The sequence below is a fragment of the Galendromus occidentalis genome, unplaced genomic scaffold, assembly GCF_000255335.2.
Source record: "Galendromus occidentalis unplaced genomic scaffold, Mocc_1.1 scf7180000077474, whole genome shotgun sequence".
Classification (NCBI taxonomy): Eukaryota; Metazoa; Arthropoda; class Arachnida; order Mesostigmata; family Phytoseiidae; genus Galendromus; species Galendromus occidentalis.
The window spans coordinates 701,487-726,010 of NW_003805462.1; the positions used below are offsets into that span (position 1 = coordinate 701,487).

The 24,524-nt window shown below is 50.3% G+C and overlaps 1 protein-coding gene across 1 annotated transcript; it reads right to left on the minus strand.

The window, feature by feature from the left end:
• Positions 1–10,271: 10,271 nt before the first annotated feature.
• Positions 10,272–23,126, minus strand: LOC100899984 (uncharacterized). The gene is made up of 6 exons (XM_003744767.1): positions 22,973–23,126; positions 11,643–11,781; positions 11,122–11,267; positions 10,866–10,995; positions 10,561–10,700; positions 10,272–10,411 (listed from the first exon to the last, which is right to left on the minus strand). The coding sequence occupies exons 1-6, from the start codon at positions 23,124–23,126 to the stop codon at positions 10,272–10,274; spliced, it is 849 nt and encodes a 282-aa protein (XP_003744815.1).
• Between the last annotated feature and the right edge of the window lie 1,398 nt (positions 23,127–24,524).

The window sequence follows — 24,524 nt, forward strand, 5'->3', positions numbered from 1 at the left end:
TCATGCTCAAATCCGGGGGCTTCAATCGATTCGGTGTCGAGAAATCACCTCTTCGATGGGAGGTGAGTGTCCTTGGAGCGAGAGCTGCCTAACGAGCCGTTCCTCGCTTTTTCGGAGACATATCCATTCTCGAAGAATTTCAGGATCCGCTTGAACCCGCGGTTTGCGCGCAGTGACTCATCCCTGGGTCGCTCCGGTCTGCCTCCTTATGGGTTCCGGTTCTGGGAATCTCCGGAAGTCGCTGTGTAATGGTTGAAGGCTTTAGATGTGTGACATGCTTGCGTCACCTTCTTCCCATCCAGAGCAGCGAGCTTTGAGGCATCCGTTGCGGGCGACAAGCACCGCAATATTTGAGACGATGATGTTGGAGACTCCAGCGTCGCAAAATTGAACCGACCAATGGTGAAGCCTGCCACTTGTCGACTCTCGCACCGCCTGTACCACGGTCCACGGTATTTTGACCGCGAATGTCGACTGGCTAAACCTCCGTGATTTCCAGGGCAGATGACGTGGGACAGTTAAGAGTCCACCGGGAACGGAAGACCGAGGAATTTAACCTCAATATTTCCAATAGTTGGTATCCTTGGTTTCAGGATCACGTGAAATGATAGAATCTGCTGGTCGTACATTCCTCCGAGAACGCACTTAGCGGCCGCCGGCCGCGCCGGAAGGATTCCGGCTTCAATGAACATCGGCGTCAACGTGAGCAGGTAAATAATAATGCAAATGACAGAACAAACTGGTTACTGCTCGTGTTACAGAAAAGTCGCTGTCGTTCTGGTTGTTATGGAATTTCTCTGTTTGGAAGCCTCAAAGCTCGGCATCCCACATTTCCGGCAAAGACTCATAGAAGAAGACTCAGAAGTGGGCAATTCTTCTGGTGAACATCGATTTGCTCGGAAAAATATTCACTTGTCAAGTTCACCAGAATCACAAGGGGAGAGAACCTCTTCCGGAGAAAAATGAGCCGACTCCCAAAGCCTCACAGCGATTCGGGAGGACAAAAGTTCGCGTTTAACGAGGAACTTGTCCATGGAACGAAGTTACTCATTCCGTCGTGAGTAGAAGAATTTCACTAAGCTCGGTTCCGCAACTCGTTGATACCGTGCGCTCGGTTCCGTCAAACGAGCGGCAAGCGCTCGCACTGTGATTTCAGCAGCGGCTGACATAATATTTTTCTATTTTTGATGCAACGCAGTCTTGTGTTTCATTTTTTCCCCGCACGCCAGATATAAATATCGCTCCGCTATGTGACCCCATGCCTCTTCTTGCTTCGCGTGGGACCATTCCTTGAACGGACGCATCCCCTTGCCATGCGAGAATTATTCGAGATTGAGAGTCGGGGAGAGGTAGCATTCTGGAGACCCAGACTTAATCCCAAAATCAAACCTCTAATAGAGGACAGAGGTCTATCTCTGTGCGTAGAGTCATCGTCATCGCTCCCTCGCAGAGAACCCAACATTTGTTCGTGTCCTCTTGCATATGCACTGCTGAAACACTGGAATGTTTCGCATGCACTTCCTCCGAGCTATCCACTCCTGTGCGCACTCAAAGAATATCCCTGTCGGTGCTGTTCCTCTGTTGGCCATGATCTTGAAATTAACCATGTCTTCTGCGTTTCATCGTCTTCCGATGATCAAAGGGGAGAAGGGAGTGGGCTCACCGTGAGCTTCGTTTTTCAGAAGCGAATACTCCCGATATTCGTACGTCATGCGCGACGATCCGAGAATCCCTATATTCGTTGCCTACCGTACATCATAAAGGTAGAGGTCGTACATCATTGATAAAGGTCGCTCCAAGAATTTTTCCGTCCCGAAGAGTCTCTTCCGCCCGATCGGGCATTGCATTGAAATTATGATTTTTGTCAACGATGGTTTGGGGTTTGACTTCCGAAATTTTCGGGAAACCCGACAGTGGCTGAGCTCCCCAACCGACCGCAGCGAAGTTCAAGAAATCCCGAATCGATGGCCCAAACTGTGAGAAATTTTGAAATACGAGGGCCGGTTCTGGCGACTGGGGTAATCATCTCGAGAGCAGCATCGGTGCATGTCACAGAAAGACTGATGTCTGTTCGAGCTCCGTGGATGAGCGATAGAGAATGTACAGAACTCCGCGCCGCACCGGAACAGGAGTCAGGACAAGATGCAGAGGGACCTGGCCCTCGACACTAACCGAGCGGGGAATGCCAAAACATTGAGGATTTGCGCATAATATCATATATTGCAGCGCCGAACAAATGTCGTCTCATTGCACGCAGGCATTGTCCTGAGTCCTACTGCTCGCGGAAGTAGCACGTAGGTGCGTGAACATGCGCGCTGCAGCGGAGCGCGGCGGGGACCGGTACTTAATGATAGTTTCGCGTTTGACTGAGCATCGAGAACTCAAGTGATCTGACTGCCTAACTTTCGTAAGACGGGGACAGTGAGATAGGCTCGAGCAGATGCTCCATGTGAACGGATGTTCAATATTGTCAGTATTGATTTAGTCCGAAACTACTTCTTGAGCTTTCGGGTGCCGATCGATTTGAACTTGAAACTTTGGGTAAAACTGATGGCTGTTTGAGACATTGCCCCATCCGAATCAGTTTTTCTCCACGAAAACTTCGAAGCTGGAAAGTCAGCTTACTTTGATGGTCGAATTCGCGCACGCTTTCGACTTCTACATGACGTCGAAAATTTCCTTTCGTGGTTTTTTATGTTCTTGTGCAAGGCTCATTTTCAGCTGAGTGAGTGAAGAAAATTCCATCCGCGATTTTCCGGAACTTCGCGACCGTTGGTCCGACGCATAAGATGACGGCTGAACCCCTTGGAGACAAACTTTCCGGGCGCCCCCTCATGAGTTCCGGCAGACCGATCGAAGCGATAGTTCATAGGGCTTTTCGGTGTCGTTTTCCAACCGACAAATCAGATGGGATGAATTTCCGACCGTCGCTTATTCAATTCGAAACGGATATGGATGGAACGAGGCACACCTGACAATTTGTTCGAACCGGTTCCGATGCGGCCGACACGGATCGCTCGCCTCATCACCGCGCGCCACTTGTTGGTAAACTCTACCACTTACTTGTGAGGACTCCCATCCTCATTCGATCACTAAGCGGATCCTAAAACTTTCAGAGAATTCCGTTGATGGCACTTTTATCACTTCACATGGACATCCGAGAGCTTCCGGAAAGGGAAACAGATCTGTGGCACCGTTATACTCAGAACCTAACTAGCAACAGTTCGAGAAATTCCCATTAAACCAAACAAACGATCGGGATGATTTCGTTCGGCAGTCGACGATGGCTAATCGACCGGCCGGAAAGTAATCGAGGCTGGGTGACGAAGCTTTCGCTCGCGTAAATTTGCACTAGTACCTGCGGGAAGAGCTGCGCCGCGCGCGGCAACCGGCAACCGACTGAACCGTAAGTCAGACGACCGAACGTCGGCAGCGCCACCGATGGTGAAGCGACGGCAAGGACACACATACCACTTACAACAATGACGGGCCAAACAGCTGTCTTGCTCGCTTGCTTTCGTTGCTTAGCCGCTCGGTCAGTCCCGGGATCTTTCGGAACAACCTCCATCTGGTGGACCTGACTTGATTTCACTACTGGCTCGAGCTGTGCTCGAGACAAACGTCAATCGTCACGTCCGATTCTGTCCCTTGCTCAAGTCGGCAACTTTGGGACTCCCTCGTCATGCACAGGAAAGAGAGGCGAAGACGCTTTGTCAAAGACCAGGAAGTATTCTGGTTTCGTTGTTTCTCCCACGCTGGGCTACCGTTTGTCGGTACCACGTTCGCGGACCGAACAATTGCTGTGGTTGCAACGACAGCAGGTGGGTCTGCGCCCGACGCCTCGACCGGTGGTGATGGACCTGCCGCCCGTGGATCGGGGGATCGGCGGGCGTCAATCGACGACAGCTTTGCCAACTCTATCTGGCGGCATCTTTCTACTCTCACCGCCGGATCATATTCATGTAAACCTCTTCGATTCCCCATTGCTGCCGTGTCGCTGATCGCTGCATCCGACAGCTTTCATCGCGGATCGAATTTGTTTGATGAAACCGATCGCTCTGACTGCCGCGGCAGATTTCCTTGCTTCCCCGAGACGGCGCGGCGCGTAACTACCGGCTACGGAATCTGTATCACCCTCTTCCAATCCTGCAGTCCCCGTGAGCTCCTGGCATTCGACTCTCGGCCCTCCGGGAATCCCGGGAATCGCGGGAGGAAAAATCTTGGAAATTGGCACGTATGTACTGCCGTATTGTGTTGCACACAAAACGTCGTTTCGTGCCTGACACTAATTCCCCGACTGACATAGTTATGATGATGGGACGTCGTAGGCTGGCATCGAATAAGACTATAAATAGATCGAAACGATGGTAGCATCATCATCGTTTTTTCCGTCGAGCTGCTCCTTCTCAATGTCAGACAGCATTACGAATTGTCGTACGTACGGAGCGATTTAATAAACTCATTCATTCACCTCGATCTGCTTTCGCGCAGCGAATCGACGCACCGCTAGGGATTGAATAATTGATTTCTTGAACGCGGAACATAAATCCGAAGGAATCTCGACGTTGGTGTTAAATTTATTCATTCGCCTTTGATTAGAACGAAGCTCCCGCTCGCAACTCGATGATGAGTCATTCCAGAGAGGCTTTATCGTGTTTCAGAAAGCGCGCTAAATTTCCCACGCGGCACTGAAGGCATCTATCGTCGTTTGAACTGATTCGGCTCGATTTCAGGATATTCAGATCGTCACCGAGATCCGCGCATGAATCGCCAGGGTGTGCAGGTAAACGCTATAAAATATGGTACATATATCTTCCACGCGGCGGATAGCGTCCGAAATCTTGAGCTGGTGAAACGAAAGAGCTCTCGCCCCGCGACCGGCGAGTCTTGGGTTCTGATAAGCGAGCCGCCTACCGCAGGTCGATTACGGGGTCGAAATGTCAAATATTTTGATCTATGTACCCTTTCTGACGATTTCTCTCGATCTATCGTTTAGCGCGCGGCAGCGAATATGACAATTGGCTCTGCTAGGGCGGATGAGCGAAACTGCGGGCGTTCCTCATCAAGAATACGGCACGAGTATAGCACGCTGACCTTGTTCTTCAGGCACAGGCCCGACTTCGAGATGAACTTGTTTTGATTCAATCATAATGGTGCTTCCTGATATCCACAGAGGATATTCTCAGTTCGAGCTCAAGCACCTCTTCAACAGTTTGGTACGAGCTCTGCAGGAGCGAGGGGCGAGGAAGCATGTCTCGCGCGGATGTATTCATTGACTCCACATGTCGGAATGAGGCTGGCGAACTCTTCCCGTGGTCTCTGCGCGGCTAATGATGAGGGTGAAGAGCTGAGCGCATTCCTATGATGAGTTGCCTGGATATGCCCGGACTGATCTCTCACGATGACACCATGAACTGAGCTCTATCAGAATGGTGGCAAGCCTCATCTTCGGAGAGCTCTCGGCTCTCCCAACATCTGCTGTCTTGCTAGAGTGCTATCGATATCGAACATGACTTCGAGCAGCTTTGACGAGGGCTTCCAGTAGGAATTCCGTGGGCGGAAAGTTTTAACATCGAATGAAGCGGGAAGAATCGGAAAGCTGTGCTCCTCGGAGGCGTTTTCTCAATCAAAGGTCGCATGGAAAATTCGGATGTTTCTGCTATAGTCATTTCACCATACATTCAGCCAGCAGTGCTTTCCAATCCTGAACTTAAGACGAACATCATAAAAGCAGGAGCGAGTCATCTTCCGTGAGTCGTGAGGATTCCGGATATACATCCCTGTACAGCATCCAGCATTTCCGAGAAAGTTCGGCGGGGAGGGAACTCCCCCATGGATCACGACTAGTGATGTGTATAGGGCCTCCCGGATTTCTCTGAAGCCGAAGGGAGAAAGGTCGAAGAATATTCAGATCAACCATGAGATATGCGATCTCCTTTGACAGCGAATCATAATCTCACTCGTCGTCCTCGGGAAACCGGAGGACGCTTCTGCGTGACACCCAAGAATCCAAGACCGAGCGAAACATGGATCTCATAGATAAAGAATTCCTTGCTCATGAATGGGGCTCGACTTTCGTCGCGGTCACGGTCACGGACCATTTTTCGTTACATTGCGGGGCGTTTCTCCATGGAAAGTCTATGGGAGCCCGAGAATGCCGCGAATTTCCGGTCGAAAAGCCGCGACAAAAGTGGAGCCCTACTCATGATCAAGGACCAAAGTCGAACTTTCTTTCTATTCGCAGTCATTCGCTCCATCCCGAGTCCCCGGAGCTGTGTTTTTCTAGATCGTTCGAGTGCACATCGAGTTGTACTAGTCACGGACTGCTCAATCGTGGATTGAGTTATTTGCGCAGCCTGCCGGCGATTTGAGGGACCATGATCAAATCGGATTTCTGTTGGCCACATATTGCACAAGGGAGATGCCCCTTTAACTACTATGCTTGGAATTGAAAAGGAAGAGAGAAACAATCGTCTCCTGCTGCTGGAACGATGGTCATTGAAAGTCGGGAGCTGCCTCTGTCATCCCACGACATTCAAGCGTGAAACTGTCGTCAATTCCCGGTCGGAAGCAAGCTTTTTTTTCACGGTCCCCTCCAATTAGTTTGTGTACCCCGGCGACTAAAGCATCATTTCAGAATCATCAGCCAACAGGAAGGGCGCTACATTCGGGTAAACAGAGGAATTCCGAAGGACTGAGTCATTCTGATTTTCGAATTATTGTCGGAAATATGTCGAGAGATGAATGTCCAACTTCGCGGGCATTATCCGAAAACATCTGCCGTGCGGGGACGCTCATTGGTCCCGACCGGAGGTCAGGATCGAGCTCATGCGAATCCTGGGATCGGACAACGTCTGGGTTCAGTCCGGGAGAGAGCTATTCGCGGCAGATTGTCGACGGGAAGAAAAACTTCGCAAATGAGTTGACTCGCCGCGCGATAGAATCGATCTTCATCAGCCAAGGTCACTCGCAATTTCTGTGCGGCGAAACACAGCTGAAGTTTTGGCAAACGCCTTCATTTCGATGTGCGCCCCGAGCATGTGAATTCAGCGAGCATCAGTAGAATCGATGTGAGTCTCAAATGAGCTTCTCAGACAAGTAGAGAACTTATTCTGTCCGGAGTTTTCGAGGAAGCTCCCTGGAGTTGACTTTTCCGTTTTTTCGAGGAATGATTACAATGACAATCTTACATGCTACTCCGACTATACCGAACTCCATATCAGAAATGGTTACCTCGCGAAAGACTTTCGGAAGCGCGTCAGACAATGAAGGTCATGTTCCCCTGAAGCAGTTCCGGTCGGACCTTCGGGATAGTTGTTTTCTTGCGGAACCTTCCAATGATCTCAAGTCCTGCTGATCTAACACTTGGTTGACGACACGATCACCTGCTCCACGCTAGAGAGCGTGTTCTCTGACAAAGTCTGCCCGAATCGACTGTCGCCACGACTGGGAATCAAAGGGAAGGCACTAACCTTGATGTGGGGGCAGAAAGTTCTCCAATAAGAACCTTTTCCGTGTGTTTTTCTAGCGTGCGCACCCGAACCCCGACTCGAATCGCCGGAGAGACACATTGCGCGTTCCCGTAGCAGCTAGCGATGTTCCGGCGTAAACAAAATATTTGTGAAGACCGACTGCTTCTCTGCGGCGCCGATCGGAAATCTCAGCTGCTCGATGCGGGGGACTTCGTCGCCGCCACTCCTCACGGTCCTCGCCATTACCTGAATCAAGTTCCGTCTAGATGCGGTAAAGGAGGAGTGAGGTATCTCTTCTCTGATCAGACGTGCCGAAGGCACCCCTTCATCGACCGGAGCTCCATCGATAAGTCACCAGCGTCCAGACGCGCCGCTGCTTTTGAAATAATCTCTCATCGTCGACCAGTTCGCATTCTGTCTTCCCGGAGCGAAGGAGCGGAAGAAATCCGACCCTTGAACGGGTGGAGTTCTCTGCACTTCTGATTCGAAGACATTTTTCTCTTTTTATTGAGGCGTCTCCCGTACTTGACGCCAGCACGACGATACATGATCTTACCCAATCGCATTATTCTCCGGCGCTGTGGAGATGATTCCTGATCGAATCCGAAAGCTCAAGGTCCGACTGCACGATTCATCGCTAAAGGAGGTTGTGAGAGACAGGAAATTATAGTTCGACTATCGTCGAGGGCTTTCCGATCCTACCTGATCAACATCTTCGTCGCATCGCATTCTGACGCTGGGGAATCCCCCCCGGATGTCAGTTCTCGACTCTAGTTCTCTTACACACTTAACTTCCCTCTAGACATGCAACGACGCCCTTTTCCATATCTCAGACCGATCGATGACTGCTGCTCGGTCTGAGTGATTGTGAGGGAGGTAAGGCTCGAGGTCACCCAAAGAAGCTACGTTATTTCCCCCGTACGAAAGGGGTAATTCGAGCTTCTCAGTCCCGTATCTCGCAAAATAATCGTTCATGCCATCGACGCTGAGAGCAAACAGGACCGCGTGGGCTCATGGCGGGCACCCCCATTGCTTCTTGATAAGCATTGAGTTTCTCAGGGCTCCGGGCGGCGTGCTGCGGCTTACCCGAGAGGACAAAATAGGGGTAGCGCTCCGCTCCGTAATGATCTTCAAACCCACAAGCTGTAGTGCTTCAGCACTCGACCATCATTTCGATGCCGATCCTTGAACCAAATTATCACTCGAGCTACCTGTCGCTCTGAAGAGCCCGTCATTGACCTTACAAAATTCTATCGGGGCTAAGGGATTCTACTGAGAATGGTCTTTTGAGAAGATGGGATACGTGGTTCCCGAAAGAGTCATTTCATGGCGCCCCATGGGTTTTTCATTTCGGATGGATCTCTACGGACTATGCTGCGATCTCCCATTCTGATCCCACCGGATTCTCTGATCGATATCACCGAGCACCTTACAATATGAATCATCTGCCATCGAATTTCTTAGTCGTGGATCCCGATACTCATAGAATATGGACTCGCTCAGAGCGGCACAATGTGCGAAGCTCAGAGCGGGGCTCCTGCTTAACCGGTGGGATTGAGTGATCAGACTTGCGATGTCATCGCGTATAAACCAAGGGCGACTGGTCGTCTCTGGAGCTCAGAAACTCTGGAGCTTGCCTCGGGTTTGACTGAATGTCACGGTCCATGATGGGGTCATTCGAACTCGCTCCGCCGGGAGACGGATTGGTTCTATTGTATTATATATAGGAGAACGGAGCTTTCGACCCAACACTATTTTCTGATCCGGTGCGTAGGTATTCATTGAGAACACGAGGCATCAGGAGTTCTGATTCGGGACTTCTATGAGTCTGAAACCTCGAGAAGAATCGATCGAAGGCCCTCATCGAAGAGCATTCTTCCTGCGTTGTCCGGACAATATCGACAATTTTTGCGTTCTCAATGACTTCGACGAATATGCCGCCCCTTGTCTGATCCCCTCGGCAAGTCGCGTCGATTCCTCTTTGCTGGATGAAGGATCCCTCAAGAGAAAGATCGTTCCTCCCCATATCCAATAAATCTAGATACTTGGGGCGGAACGAATGCACCAAGCCCTCCTCACCTCTTTCCTCCAGCACCCTAGCTGTAGCACCGTCGGAACGAAAATTATAGTGTCAAGTGAGGTCGTCCACCTAGAGCTACATTGAAAACGCTCTCAGTCTTCGGAGTCATTCGTGTTTTTACTGTACAGAACCAAATGTACTCCGATAACTTCTCACACGAACGTTGAGCTCACACCGTGTCCGTGTCTCTCCTCTGGGCAGGTCCCCGAACATTCCTCGTTCTCATTCATCACGGTCCGCTCGGGATTCGGGGAAGAAGCCGGGTGATTGAACGCATCATTTAGGGCAACGAGAGTGGAGAATATAGCTCGGTTTCATCGAAAGTGACGGTTCGCTATATATAATATAGCTCGAGGTGACGGTTCGCTTTTCGATATCAGGTGACCACAGACTTGGAGCCTTGTGTTTTCGATTACGTGTCCCTATGGAGCCTCATAATCCTTCTGTGGCCTCGGCGATGAGCCATGTAATTTCTGCTCTTCACAGCAGGACGTATGCCGTCCCCTGGTGGCTTCGGTGCTCGATCTGTCTGTTTCGAAAACACTCCTGTTTTGGCAGTAGTAAATCTCTCAGTTGCCCTTAGCTATCACATATCCATTCCATGCATTACGATGTACAATAAAATATGTATGAGTGATTGAAGTCCCTCCACGACACTGGGAAACGACATTCTAGAAGGAGAACCATATAGTTCTCCGGCTCGGTCGGACGACTTTTTCTCAACCTTCAGCTGTCACTAGTTTCGCCATTGGGGACAGGAGAGACATCGACCGATTGGAGTTGACCTCATTCAGTTGACCGATTCGGTTGCTGAGTTGATTCGGACTCAATGAATTTATTTTCTTGCATGCTGGCCCATCTGCAAGAAGGATTGAACGTTTGAAAAAATTCCCCAATTTTGTCAAACAGCAGAAGAACTCTTTCCCCTGTCTCGTGTGCCTTGATCAGAGCTCGATCCATAGAGCGGAGAGGCTACCGAGAACAACAGAATACAAAAAGATACCTCACCTGTCTTGTGGCTGACACAGGCGATTTCGATGAAATCACCCGCGGATCTCGTCAGAAGTTTACGTATGTACTCCCCGGCTTCTTTTCCGCAACTCCTCTCCACGGCTCGATGGGAGCAATCAATATATTCCTGGAAATTGCTGCGGAGAAACGGGATCGTGCTTATTTTCCTTCAGATACCTCCGCAAATCGGTTCCGTCAGCAGGAGTTTCCTTAAAATCATCCTGGTCCGATCTCAAATATCAATAAGTCACCTCCGGTCCATGCATCCTCGATAAGTCCAGGAATTCCGCTGTAAAGCTTACCAACAAGATCTACTGACTCTCTGGTGAGGTTCAACTCCCGCGCTGAAGTCCAACTTCGAAGTTAGGTTTGTCATGCACTTGTGTAACGTGTCTCCGATTTTGTTCATGCACGGCGCGTGTCTCAGGAAGGCTGTCACAAAGAACAAGATGGTTTTGCCTCTGTCGGGTCTCCCAACGAACAAGATGGTATGCCGAATTCATTATGGAACAAAAGCACTCCGAGATTGAATACGTTGCTTGCCGGATTCTACCGCACCTTGATGCAGAGAATGATTCGCGTCACATTTCCAGGTCACCTCTTGACTTATTCCTTCCAGGATAACGATTACCATCCCGCGAGGTAGCGGCGGCAGACATTCCTTCGCAAAATCCCTCGCACAGATTTCAGCTGCTCTCTCGACCCTGCGGAATCAATTAATCGATCTGTCGCACTTGAAGTCGACGTCCTCGTCTCTCCCGACGTTTCAGAATTACGAGGTCGGTAGCCCAATTATTTTTCGATCTGAGCTTTTATATGTAGGATTTCCTCTCTCAGTCAGTTCAACTGTCCACAGCAGGAGCTCCACGAGCAACGGGATAGCGAGAAGTCCGGTTCATACCGAACAAATGGTAATCATCGGAGGACTTCCATCGCTAGTAGAACGCTTGTTGGGCCCCTGTTCTTGACGACCATCCGGCTCGGCAGCGATCATCCCATCTCCAGCCGCTTAGATCGCACCGAAGTAGCTCAGATCGGTGAATACCCTATTGTATACTTATTCAGTCGACTGGTCTTACCTGCACTGCATCTCCAGCTGTTCCCTCGTCTCTGGTATTCGCTGTCCAGTCCCGAAGATAACGAGCTCCGAACCGCAAGCATCGAGTTTATCCGGGTCGCAGCCCGGCTTCACGGGGAGCCCAAGGGAGAACTTCAGGTCTGGAAAAACGAGCGAAAACTCGATTCAACATTTACGCAGAGACAAGTTTCTCCAGCGAACCGGCAACTGCAGACGAGCTATTCCTATTTTTGGAGCGAGCTCATGAAGATTGATGAAGGGCTAAACGTACGTGGAAGCCGCGGCTGAGATAAACTCCCGCCAAAGGGAGATGGAGGGCAATGGCAGCTCCTCCGGCTGCATGCATTCAGCCCTTCTCGCCTGACGGAGAACTTCTTGGTTTTGATCGCAATCTATCCAGACATATTGAATTCAGGATTTCCGGGGAGAAGTTCGGAAGTGGTGTTTTTTTCAGAGCCAGAGACTCCTTGAATGAAGCCCAATCACCCTGGCTTCGTCTTCGGGAATTTCCGGAGCATTGGGAAGATTCCCCTGACATGTTGAAGTCTTTCCATGACGCATGCGTAGTGGCTGATGATTAATTTCGAACAATGAGCTCAGAGATAAGGGTGCAATCTGATAAGCCAAGAAGGAAGCCGAGTTTCGGAACAGACATAAGGCTAGTCGGGGGTCATCGGTGGCAGTTGAAGTTCTCCATATTATAACATACTGAGCTGCGGATCGAGAACGGACGATTTGTTCTTAGAGAATAAGCTCGATGGAGAGCATTGATATGGCGTGGAATCTGTTGGCTGACAATCCCCCAACCTCCTCCCTCGTCCGAGGAGGGCGAAAGAAAATCAGTTATTGACTGTACCAGTGATGGGTCCAAAACTTGTCGTCGCCCCAAAAGTCGATCGGAGGCATCATCCGAGGGAAGAATAGGATTTAGGTCGAGGAAGGAACGATTCAGCGCATCTGTGATATAAATATCGGCAAAAAATCGACTATTCGATCGTGTTTTGCCTTAGAAGACTTGAGCGTCGACTGTGGTGTGGGTGCCACTGACTGCGGCGGGATGGAGGCACTGGCTCGGAACGGCAAGGTTTCCATCGAAAGTTTTTTCTTGGCCCAGCTAACAGCTGCGGGTTAACATGAGCCGGCCGAGAAGATGAATAAATCACCGAATGGAAGCAATAGACATGCCATTGGAGCGAGAGGCTCGATGGATACCATGTATTTCTCTGGTTAGAGATTCGAGCTGGGTTGCAGGCATTCCGACGGAGTCACAGGATCAGCGACCAAGGATCCCTCGCAAGTCCTTTGGACTGTCGGATATGCTCGAGTTGGACTCGTCTCGAGAGTCCGAGGGGAGGATGACCTTTCTGCCGAAATTCAGCCATGCAATCATGTGGCCAAGAATCACGGACTTGGCACCCGTTCTTGAAGCGAGACAGAGCTCACCGTGAATAAGTCGTCGGTCAAATCCGTTAGTCAGCAAACCTCCGAAAAATGCGGGCATTATCTCACGATTCTTCAAGGTGGACGATTCCAAACGAATGGTGGAATTGATGGAAGAGGTAAGCGAGCTCGCGCCTTCATTGCTGAATTCTCGACTTTCTCTTCATTCGTCATACCTTAGCCCCTCCACTCACCTTAGGAGTTCATGGAACCTACTCAGACCGCTTGCTCGATCTCGCCCCGCCTATCCGCTTGGATTCAATCGACTCTTGGAGTCATTTAGCATCGTTTGCCCCCGAGCCGACCTCACCCAAGGAGGACGAGCAGAGATAAATAACTCGGAACGATGCCCTGCACTAGGTTCGCCGCCAATCTCGGAGCTTACATGATTGCGGCTCGTGTTACTCTGAATGAGCTCAGCCGTGATTGCACGAATATTCCCCGGTCGTCGGGACATATATCTCGTGACTGCAGAACCTTGGGATATCGTACGGATGGAAGTTCCTTATGAGGATTATCTGAAGTTATCTCATGAGATTCCTCGAGCAGACGTGATTGAGGTCTCGTGCTTGGAATAGGAAATAAACTCCCAGGTCACGGCGCGGCGTGGCGTGCTGAAATGGCCCGGTGCATCTTAGCAGGAGGTAACCGGAAATGCCGCAACAATCTCATTATGGGGCGGTGAGCACAGGCAGAACAATCGGAATCGACGCAGGCTCACCGATCCTCACAAGTGATTTTTCAAGGGGGACGGACCCTAATGGTTCCCTCACAACAGCATGAAGACCGTACAATTTTTATTTCCGTCATTCTCAGGAGCGATGAGGCGACAAATTCCCGCGCCATCAAAGGCTTGCCAGCCGAGAGGATGATGCCAGTTACGCGAGTCTTCGTCACAGAGCCATTGAAGGGCACAGTGGCAGGTTATCGATGTCGGCCGTTCAAGAGTATTTTCATTTTTCGCATGAAATCAGAAAAAAAAACGCCATTTCGTTTTCTGATTCCTGGTGCTCGAATGGAATATCAGTGTAACGATGGCTGTGGTGTGCTGACTTCCGAGAATGAGAAGCAAAGCGAAAGCGTAAAAGATATTTTCTGCATAGGAATAACGGATTGTTCAGCTTGAAAAGAGATGCTCCCCGACGCATTTTCCCGGATTTAAAGCATTAGGCTCGTGGGAAACACGTTCGGAAAACTATCGACTGTGTCTTTCTGTGGATTCCATATTTCCTCAGTTCGATGGAGTTGCTCTGACAATGTCTTATTCTGTGAGGTGATATCACAGTCACAACTTACAGCAGGAGCGGTCGACCATTCAATTCACAACGCAAAGTCAGAAATTTTTCGCGAATAAAGCTCTCGAAGCGTACGAAATCCGAATTCGAATCAGATCAGCATTCCTCCTACGGCAAACGATCTCTCGAGACCATGATTTTAATCAACCGTCTGTGGCGGACTGAGACCTGAGACCATGTCGAAAAGCAATCTCCTCCAGATGGAGCGTGAGGAGCTTCGCGAGATCTCTTCGGGGGCCTTCGGCTCTATCAACACTTCGGATCTCGTGTTCGTACGAATCCGCGACCTAGTCGGTGTACACAGCCTCTCAAGGAAATCTCGAGGCTAACAAGAAGATCGAGCGGCGAAATCATCCAAAGAGTCCCAACATCAGAGGGCTGAAAATCTACTGGTGATCTCTACATGTAGCTCGCAGAAACAGTAGCTTCCCTCCCGAGTCAGGGAAAGTATAATAAATCGCGATGCCGGGCTGTGTCAGTGCACCCCCGCCAAGAACTTAGTTCGGCCAGGAACTTCCGTTGTCCTCGGAGAAGGAGATTTTCATCTGCACCGGCCAGCTTGGATAAGTCCTCGCCCTCTCCCTTGATGCCGAAATCGAGCGTCTAGAGTCTGGGCAATTGTCCTTCTTTGGCCTCCCCTCGAGAAGAAATTCCGACACAGAAGTCGCTCAAGGGTCCTGGGCGCTTCCGAGAATCACACTTAGTTTTTCCGTTCCAGGCACGGTCTGATGTGCTCCACGCGGGGACCAGATGCAGCCAGAATCACTTCCGAGATGGATCTTGTTCAAGAAACATAAACAATCGTAATGAAGCGATCGCGTCCCCGAGGCGTCACCCGCTGCGCGGCAGGAACAGAATTCCCCGAGCGTTCGCGACGAATGAGTCATTCCCGCGGGCCAATGAATTTAATTGTTCATCGGACCCCTCTACGGAAAACCGTCTGTTAAGCTCGGAAAAGTAGGGGAACTCGAGACATTGACATCGACAGGAGCACCAATTTCGCACAGAACCCCCGATCAGGGTGTGACTTCTCCGTTCCATAGGGATTGTTGACGCTTCTTTGTCTAGGATGGGTTCACACGGGGGAGGACCCTCAAACTCGAGAGAGTGTAGGCACGCGCGAGGCGACCGCCGCCGTGGAGGCTTGGGGGCTTAGAGAGAGCTGGATGTCGCGGGGAAGTGTCATGCACTCGCGCCGACCCCGCGACACCGCACACCAGACGGAGAATCGCACGCGTGGCTGGGGGGCAAGCAAGCGAGCCGGCGGACTGGTGCAGCGGACGGGCAGACTGAGAAGCAGACACAACTCATGCGGAACTCAGCAAAACAATTGCTGGGGACTCTGATGTAGTTGTAGCAACGGTATCCGCGCTGCGCGACTGCGGCTGGTCGCGCTCTTTTCCATCCAAGGCCCATTGTCTACGAAAGTCGCTATAAGATTCAGGCAACACAACCTCCCCCGATTTTGTTTTTACGGCGAAAATTCCGAGCCTCCGGAAGAATGAGCCCCCGTTAGCCCGTATCCGAGCAAACTGATCCTCCAAGGGGAATTACAGCGATTTCTCTCTTTGAAACGGAGAGGAACGAAATCCGAACCTCGATAGTGAAACTCTCCGCCAAAATGTCCTCCCATAGCCGTCTAGAACACACTGGAACTCTCGGTCTCATCTGACTGGCGCCTAATTTGCTTCTGGACTCCGGTTCGGGAGGTTCCCATCATCTCGAATAGTTTGTTGTTCTTGTGGGTGACCTCCGCGCCCCCTGCGCAGATGGATCCCATACGAGCAGCGAGGAAAAAGGGGACCTCGCTGGAATTCCGAATATCTGAACACATTTTCGGGGGGAGTGCGGTGATCCTTATCCAACGGACCGAGCTCCGTTAAGATCGGTTCGAGGAATGGGTCTGGATGCGGAATATTCCGCAGTATTCACATTTGAGTTTAATTATGGTCCCTCTAACACCGTCATTGTTCCGTGCCTCGAGCGTCTATTTCTGTAACCGTAATCCTGAATCCCCTCCATTCTTTCTTGTTGATTTCTAATAAAAGCTCCTGTCGCGCTTTGGTGAATCCAGAATGGAAATTAAGAGAAAAAAACTAGAAAACCAAAACGAGGCCAAGTGTGCCTGAACGTCGGCGACCGAGTCGGTCGTATGCCTAGCAAGCTCTTGAAGGTTTCCAAAGATATTTTTTCCTCGTCGGTGCTTCGAATAGCCTCAAATAATCCTCGATGCTCGTAGGCCTGGCCTTCGTCGTATACTTCGTTGCGTTTCGCTGCGTAGATGGCATAAACCTGAGGTGTCAGACCCCGAATTTCTCCCGTCGACGTCGTTTCCGGTGGGATTGCGCAGCTGTTGACGCGGCGCACAGAAGTCCGTTTCAACCTTCGAAGAGCTGATCGTCATCGCGGTCATCCGATGACCGCGTCGGAGTCAGAATCCGAGTTTCGTCAGCATGCAGTGTCATGACTTATTCCGAGCAACTTGAAAGGAAGCAGCCTTCCCGACAGTCATTGGCGCGTGGCGCAAATGAATCGCAAGGGTCTGCTCAGAGTTCTCCACGCGTCAGGCGTGCTGTCGACTGAAGTATGACAATTAAGTCGAGAGTGAAAAGATTGATTTCCAGAAACTTCCCGTCTGATGACCTAGTTCACGCGCTATTTTTTTTCAAGGATTCCGTCAGCGCCTTCTTTCGTCCTGTGGTTTCTCTCAGAGTTAAGAAAGCTTCTGCGTGATAAGGCTCCGTCAATTAGGCGCTCCAATTAAAACAAATAGAGCTTTGTCTGTTTGGGCTCCCTGTGAAGCCGATAAGCGTCCTTATCTTCGTTTCTGAGTGATAGCCCGTATCGACAGGTCAACGTTCGCGGCAATCGAATACATACTGCAGATTGGATGCTTTCTAGCCGGATCTAAGAAATAGACTCAGCAATACGATTAACGTCATGAAGGTTCGAGGAGGGCATAATTTAGATTAGCGATTGGAAGTACCGAAACGTCATCATAAGTGCATGAGTCCAAGAAAAGAATCGCGCCGTGGATGCTGGGCACGTAGAGCCGAATTCTTTGGAGTAAAAGTTTACACCGGTCCAAGAAGGTCGCTGTCACTCTGGGGGGGGGGGAGAGAATTGATTTCCGACTCCGGCTTGCTCGCTGCGGGAGCCGCGAATGATTCATGCGTCTGATAAATCTTTTCTAATGTTTGGACCAGAATAATTATCTCCGTGCGCGATCTGTACACAAAAAAAGCTTGTCAGCGGAGAGAGGAAAAAACGCGGCACGAGCTAGATTTCACTTGCCCAACGGTCCGTTTCGTTCAGTCCCGGATTCCACCGAGCGAGAAAGGACCACATTTATCAAATCAGAGCTCCGACCTTGTATATCTGTGGGCTACCGGAATTTCGAAGCAGCTTTGGAGCTCTTCGCTACTCGTCTTCTGTGAAATCTTCGAGCGAACCGATATGCGCGGGCCAAACCAATGTTCCCAGTCTCCCGGCGCAGTAAGCTTCCGTCAAATATCGCAAAGTTTCGATGCTTCGACCGTCGGACTCTGTATTTCGAGGGCTTCAGGCGACCGATGACCCCACTTCGAGTTTCCCCGCCGTGGCGCGATTCGGAAAATGGGACCCTATATCTGGGATCGCGCCGCCGAACTTTCGTTCACACTTTCCCAGTCACCAGGAGCCCGGAACGAGCACGCCTCATGAATTTTCAGTTTGAAAATTCTCCGCTCGCGAAGAAGAAAATGAGCCAATCAATAAACGAAAGCGTAGGACATCAGCAAGTATCGGCGGGTCTGTAACCTGCATGGATTATCCGCTTTGACATGAAGTGACCAAGATTCTTCGGGAGGTATTCGAATTTGAGAGGAAGGAGAATGCAGCGGCGGTAAGGTCACAGATCTTACGGAGTTCCGCTCCATTTTGCGAAGCCGTTCGGCCACCCTTCAGCCGAAGAACGAAACTCAATTGATTATCTGTCGCACCACTAGTCTGAATAATAATAAAGATGACGATAATTCTTTACGTAAGTCTTGTGCGCGAGAGGTGAAGGTCGGCGCGCGCCGCTCACTCGCGGTTCAACGGTGCCTGTGTCGACGCGCGTTGAGCCTTGGTGGGGCTTAAGTCGCGTTGGCGGCTTGCCTAGGCTTTCAAGGGTTCAATATTTTATTGACTCCGCCAGTCCAAGTCGTGTTCTATCAAGTCCTCCCCTCCAAAGGAGTGATATTTTTACTCTAAGCATTTTTTTCTGTCGAACGCCACGCTAAAAGCTGATTTCTATGTTGAAAAAATAGCCCCGCATTAATTCCGTGGAGGTAATAGTAATCTGCTTCGAAAAAAGTTATCTTTGTCGTCGAGGGATGCCGCTCTTATTCTGTGGATGACTTGTTTGCTTCCACTGTTTTCGAGGTTGAATCCAACGAAGGGTAAGCCGATTGGCAGCAGGATCGACCTCATGAAACATTTTTTTTTCGCTTGAGAAAATCAAATATCTAATCCATGGAAGCGAATAGATCAGAGCTGGAGCTCAGTGGCTCCCACGAAGGCCCTGCCGATGAATGCGAAGACCTGCCCCACGACCTGATACAGATCGATAGCTCTTTGCAAGACTTTCACCTCCTTCTGGAGCCCTCGCGGAACTCGCCTCGCGGTCTGAGAGTCTATATAGAAGGATCCAGCACATCTCTCCTTGTTCCAAGCTCACCCTCCCCGTACCTCCCCCGGAGAACTTATCATTTGTGTCATTGACTCTCCACCGCAGTGTGACCCGAAGAAAAATTATTTCTTTTCTCCAAGGGGCATGATCACTCTTCGAAAACCTGTCTAAGGTTACTTCCACAGATTCATTGCGACCTGATATTCCACCAATTCGTCATGGCTTTGTATCCATCTTGGAAATTCTATTCCAAAGGAGATCGTCGCGCGAGGTCATCATCCTCCCTCCTAAAAGTCTTGGGATCGACAGCTCCATCGCGCAGGAATTCCGAATCGGGGACAATGTGCGTGACACTGGGCCCGAGTAAAATAGGGATTCCCGCATCTGAGAGATGAATATCTCGATAGAGCAATGGGAAGTTCACTCGAGGGAAAAAAAGGTGGGCTGCCCACCGTGAGGAGGGAGCCATGTCACCTAATCAGTTTTCAGGAGATGCAGAGCAACCGAAATTCTTGTCTGAATCGAAACATCTAAACAATTGAGCTTCCGCGAACTTTCGCGGTGTTTCGCTTGAGTGTTCCAAGATAAACCGAGAGACCCCACTCGCCTCCATCGCCAGACGGCGGAACATCGCGATGTTCCGAAACGGTAAATCGCTCCAAGCGACTAAAAATAGACCTCGAGGGAGAAAATCGATTGAAGATGTTGTCCGTCTATGGCAGACTCGGGTACTAGCCGATCAGGCAACTTTCCGAATCTGATTAGTAATTAGACCTACGATTTTCGTAAATAGCTCAAAGAGATGTCATTCAAGACAGGGCATCCATGCGGTCTGCGCTTCCAATCTGCGATGGAAAATATGTCAGACACCGCGCGCTCTGCGTGATATATTCCTCGAAACCCTCGCTTTGGGCTGAAGGTTCGCGAGAGCAGTTTTCATGTCGGAGGAATTCACAGAGGAACTCCCGAAAACGCTTCTCGTTTCTCGCAGTAGTCGAAATGGCCAGGACCCCAGAATTTGAAATCACAGTCTGACACGTTTATGAATCGATGAAGCTGAACTCAGCGATGCGGATCGCGCTCCCTATGACGGTCGTATCGCCTTTGAGCTCATTCTTAGCCTTTTCGCATGCGCGCCCGCTTAAGGACGAGCACCCGGCCGGGCTTGACGTGGGATTCGAAAACAGCCTCACAAAAATTACGAAGAGTTATCGCTGGACTCCTTCTTTAGAATGCCGGAGACGTTAGAATAACGGGACCCGACCCTCGGGAGTTCGGGAACTTGTGGGACTCCAGTTCGAGTGGACGGGATTTCGGTCGCGGTCCGATGTAAGGAGCGATTCCCCCCGGAAGCGTAAAAACTCGATTGCGTGCTAGTTGTCTACTAGCTTCCTCCGCTTACACACGAACACTTACCTTCGGACATGTTCGTGTTCGAGCCAATGGGATTTAGTCTCGGGGATCAGTCACAAACTCATCCGAGCTCCTGAACATCGTTCGATCCCGTTCTCCCTTGCGTAAATCATTTTCATAGTAGGAGCGGTCAGATTAAATAAATATACTGGATGATGGAGGCCTCGTATAAAGGATCCGGCAATTAATCGGCTGCCTTTTGTGCGAGACCGGGCTGGTTCGCGAACTCCGGAGGAGCGCCTCTCAATAGAGCTGATACATTCCCGGCGGATTACTTTCATTTGAAATCGCATGTGGCCCGGGGAGTGGATCTGTTCGCCCGACCTGACGATTCTCGCGGATCGGAGGGGGAATTTACTTCTTCTCCGATAGTCGATCTGTGATGAAACCCTCCGTCTGAAGGTTCGGGAGTAGTATTGCTCCTCGTCCTCGGAACCGGTCCGCATCGTGCCAGAGGATCTTTGCGATCGGAGCTGTCTCATCACTTTGTGGGAGAATTCACCCTTTCTACAGATGAGACATTTGGACTCGGATCTTCCTGAAGCTTCTAATATCTACCCGATGGGATTCTCAGGAGGTTTCTGAGAGTCACCCCGAGTTATTCCCTCGGAACCGATGCTTGACGCCGTGGGATGCCTGTCGCTCGCAAGCTCCCCAAGCTGATGTAAACATGGCGAGACAACAAATGCACCACCGCAACTCAGGTGATTAATGCTGAAAATTGAGAAATGATCCAGTTCGCTATACGAAAGAGCTTCGACATCACAAGTAAGCGATCCTGGTTTTCCTGTGTCTGTGATTATCAACGGACCGGTAACTTCTGCAGGACGGGCTTACACGTTTACACAGTAGGTGTTTATATTTTCGCATCGGAGCCAAAAATGGAAACGAACACAACAGGTTGGGATCGAATTCGAACAAATATGCCCAATATCTTGTCCATACAAGAGCTTGAGAAACATGCGAAATCCTCCATCGAGATCAAGCCCAGTCAACCGGCGCAGAATTTTTTGGTGATTTGTATCTGCGCACCCGATAGTGACAAAATTAATTTCCCGAAGACCGAAAACCGGCATCGCTTCTCGCGAATTGCGTCACACCAAAGTTAATTTAACCCCGCGAGTGTCACGATCCACTATACATTCCTGACCTCACAGGTGTGCATGCGTCTCCCCCCGGAGAGGTATTCTAGTTAGCTCTATTGGGTCGGCAGCTCTTTCACGCTTGTGCAACCACAGCGATTCCATCGACTTCAGTTAATGAGCTAATCAATGCTGAGTCCAGAACCAATGGACAAACGATCCGAGCCGACATTCAGTTTTGACATTTTGACCCCCGGTTCCGCGTCACTGGCTCCTGGTCCGATTGAAAAGAAAAATTCTGTTCCGCGTCGATGACACATTTTCTGCGACCAATGAAAAACTCCGCGAGTGTTGAATGAAGGGTTGAGGAATTTTCAGACAGAAAGATGCGCCCGAACGGACGCGTCGGGATAGTTTGCTAATAATTCGTAATCGTGGGCATAAAAGATAAAAAAAGAACGAGTTTCGTCCGTGTTCTCGGCTGCTAATAATTAAGTCGGCAATCAGAATCCGGTGGCTTCGTTGGTCGCCGCCAATTTGTCACGCTGTAATTAACACTTAAGCGAAGCTAGCGCTACATTGTTTCTCAGAGTCGCTCAGGAACCAGGAAGCGGAATTCCAGAGGCCTTGAGACAATACCGTCCGGACTTCTTACCTGAAATTAGGATGAGGGCTGACACTCCAAGAAGCAGCATGGCGCCTCCGTGAGCTAGCGATGAATGTTTACTTCCCACTGCTGAGAACAGCACTCGTGCACTGCTAAGAACTACCGCTCACTGGGATCGCTTCTGGAGCTGACTGGGGCCGTTATGTTGTGGCAAAGCAAGCCGGGGTGAGGTAAGCCCCAACAGTGAGGGCTTTCGACGAGAGGAAGGAGGCAATCCGAATAGAGCTACTCAGACTATATGTGCTTGGATACTTCGCCTTGAAGTATTTCCCTATCAATCGATGCTCCGTTATTAAGATTCAACTTAGGTTCGGAGAACACGCGGACTCCCGGCTATCTCAGCAGAATATTCCCTTCCTGGTACTTCCCGGCTGGAAGCACTCCAATGCTGTTTCGATGGCAGAGCATTGAATCACGAGTGAATCTATCGGAGGTAGTCACTCAATGTTGAATCGAGCGACGACACACTCCGAGAACGGATTCGGGTGACTGGTTCCTCTATTCAAGAGTGCGAACGATGAGTCCGCCGGATGGGCGAGTGGGTCGTATGGCCCCCGGCTGTTTATCTTGGCTCCTCATAACGAGGAAGTCATCAAACGATATGGACCGGATTCGAATCGACCTCCAAGTCACTTCTCCCTCTTTGATCGAGCGTCTATGTAGATATGTGAGCGAGTGTAAGAATTCAATTTGTTGAGCTGTTCTGCTCTGTACGTATACTTATTCTCTGGCAGACTGATGTCCTTTGTTCTATGTCCAATGTCACCGAATGGAACAAAGTACCCTGGTCGTCGAATCCCGTCAGGTAGCATTTCCGGCCAAGGGTACCGAGAATCCCCATCTTCAGCGAGATGATTTGCTCGGCTACGGTCAGATTCTCATTCAGGGAAGTCATCCTCTCGAGCGCATCGGGCATTCCACTGCATACCAAACGCATGGTGACGATCATCATCATGTCACGGTGCGAAAAACTGAAGCGCCTCGGAAAGTATGCCGAGGAATCGCCGACTCCGCGCTTGGGAATCATGGATATCCAATGGAGCTCAAACCTCCAGAGTGGCTTACCGCTGGAAATGATGATGAAGATCATCATTCATGGCTTGAGAACCATTATGACTGCATACGGCGACACGCCGCTGATGGAGTATTACGTCACGTTGAATGGGATGGCCAGAAACGAGGATTCTGTACGCGAACGTCAACCGACCGCTTCCATGAGTTCCATCACCCGTCACGGAAGCTCACCCCCCGGGTTTTGAATAAGGGGAACTTCGTTCTCAGGAATCAATCTTCAATTCTGCATAAGTGTGCAGTTTGATTTTGTTACTCAGACGATTGATCAGTCGATCAGACTTCCCGCTTCTGAAGTCTCCTTGAACCTGTCACAAGCATTCAGATATAAAAAGTTTCAAGTTCGCTCAACTTCCTAGTTACGTGTCCGAATGGAATTTGCCGAATCGATTAAGCAGCAGTGACGTGCGAGCTTGTGGGATTTTTGTTTTGAAGAAAAAAGAAACGAAATAAGCAACAAAGGACGTTCCCTTGCGGACGTTCCGTGGAGGAATCATTCGTTTCCCTCCTTTCAGAAAGCACTGAACGGAACGTTCGGCGAAGGAGCCGCTCGCTCGCCGACTGAACGGGAAACGGGAATGGAAGTCATCATTTTCGTCGGCCAGGAAACCGTTAAGACGAAGATGCCGATTTGAAGCGCAAGCACGACAGCTGCGGGACATGTCATTTTCACGCTCTGGATTCTCAGCGGGCGAAATTATGTAAGAATTATTGTGCTTTTGAGAGCAGCATCGAAGGACTCGCTCGACGCGGTCAACAGAGCTTTGTCTCGCTCTCCTCATCGAGGAAATATGTGCTTCAGCTCGCAAAAAAAGTGTGGTTTTATAAGGGAAGCCTGAGTATTCCCTCCGTAAGCACCGATTCCGGTCTTCTGGCTGCCCACGTGGGTATGTGGGAGGAATTTGATTTCGGCATCCACGAATAGAATACTCGAGAGCCGCATCGTGATCGAGATCGGCTCCAAAAGGAAGAGAAGTGGGTTCGGAGCCGTGGAGCCAAGGGACGGAAGGAATTTCCAGGGGAGGAATCGGGCATCAAATTTCAACTGCGATTGAACAATGCTTCGATATCGGCTCGGCTGGGCGTTATCTGCCGAGTTACCGAGATCCATAGAATGGCTCGGACGGAGTCCCCATGAGATTGCACGGGGTGACAATCATTGAGATGCGATGCGAGTCACACAGCCTCGACGATGAATTCGTCCGACAGTGTATATATTTCGGGCCTCGGAGTTTCGCTTCATCATCGCAAGCTTCTTTCATCT

Excerpts from the sequence above, each read along its gene's own strand:
- LOC100899984 (XM_003744767.1), bottom strand. The coding sequence starts at position 23,126 with ATGCGTTTGGTATGCAGTGGAATGCCCGATGCGCTCGAGAGGATGACT. Across the intron at positions 10,996-11,121 it reads GAATCATTCTCTGCATCAAG|CCTTCCTGAGACACGCGCCG; the intron begins GTGCGGTAGAAT and ends TCTTTGTGACAG. Across the intron at positions 10,412-10,560 it reads CTGTGTCAGCCACAAGACAG|ATGGGCCAGCATGCAAGAAA; the intron begins GTGAGGTATCTT and ends TCCTTCTTGCAG.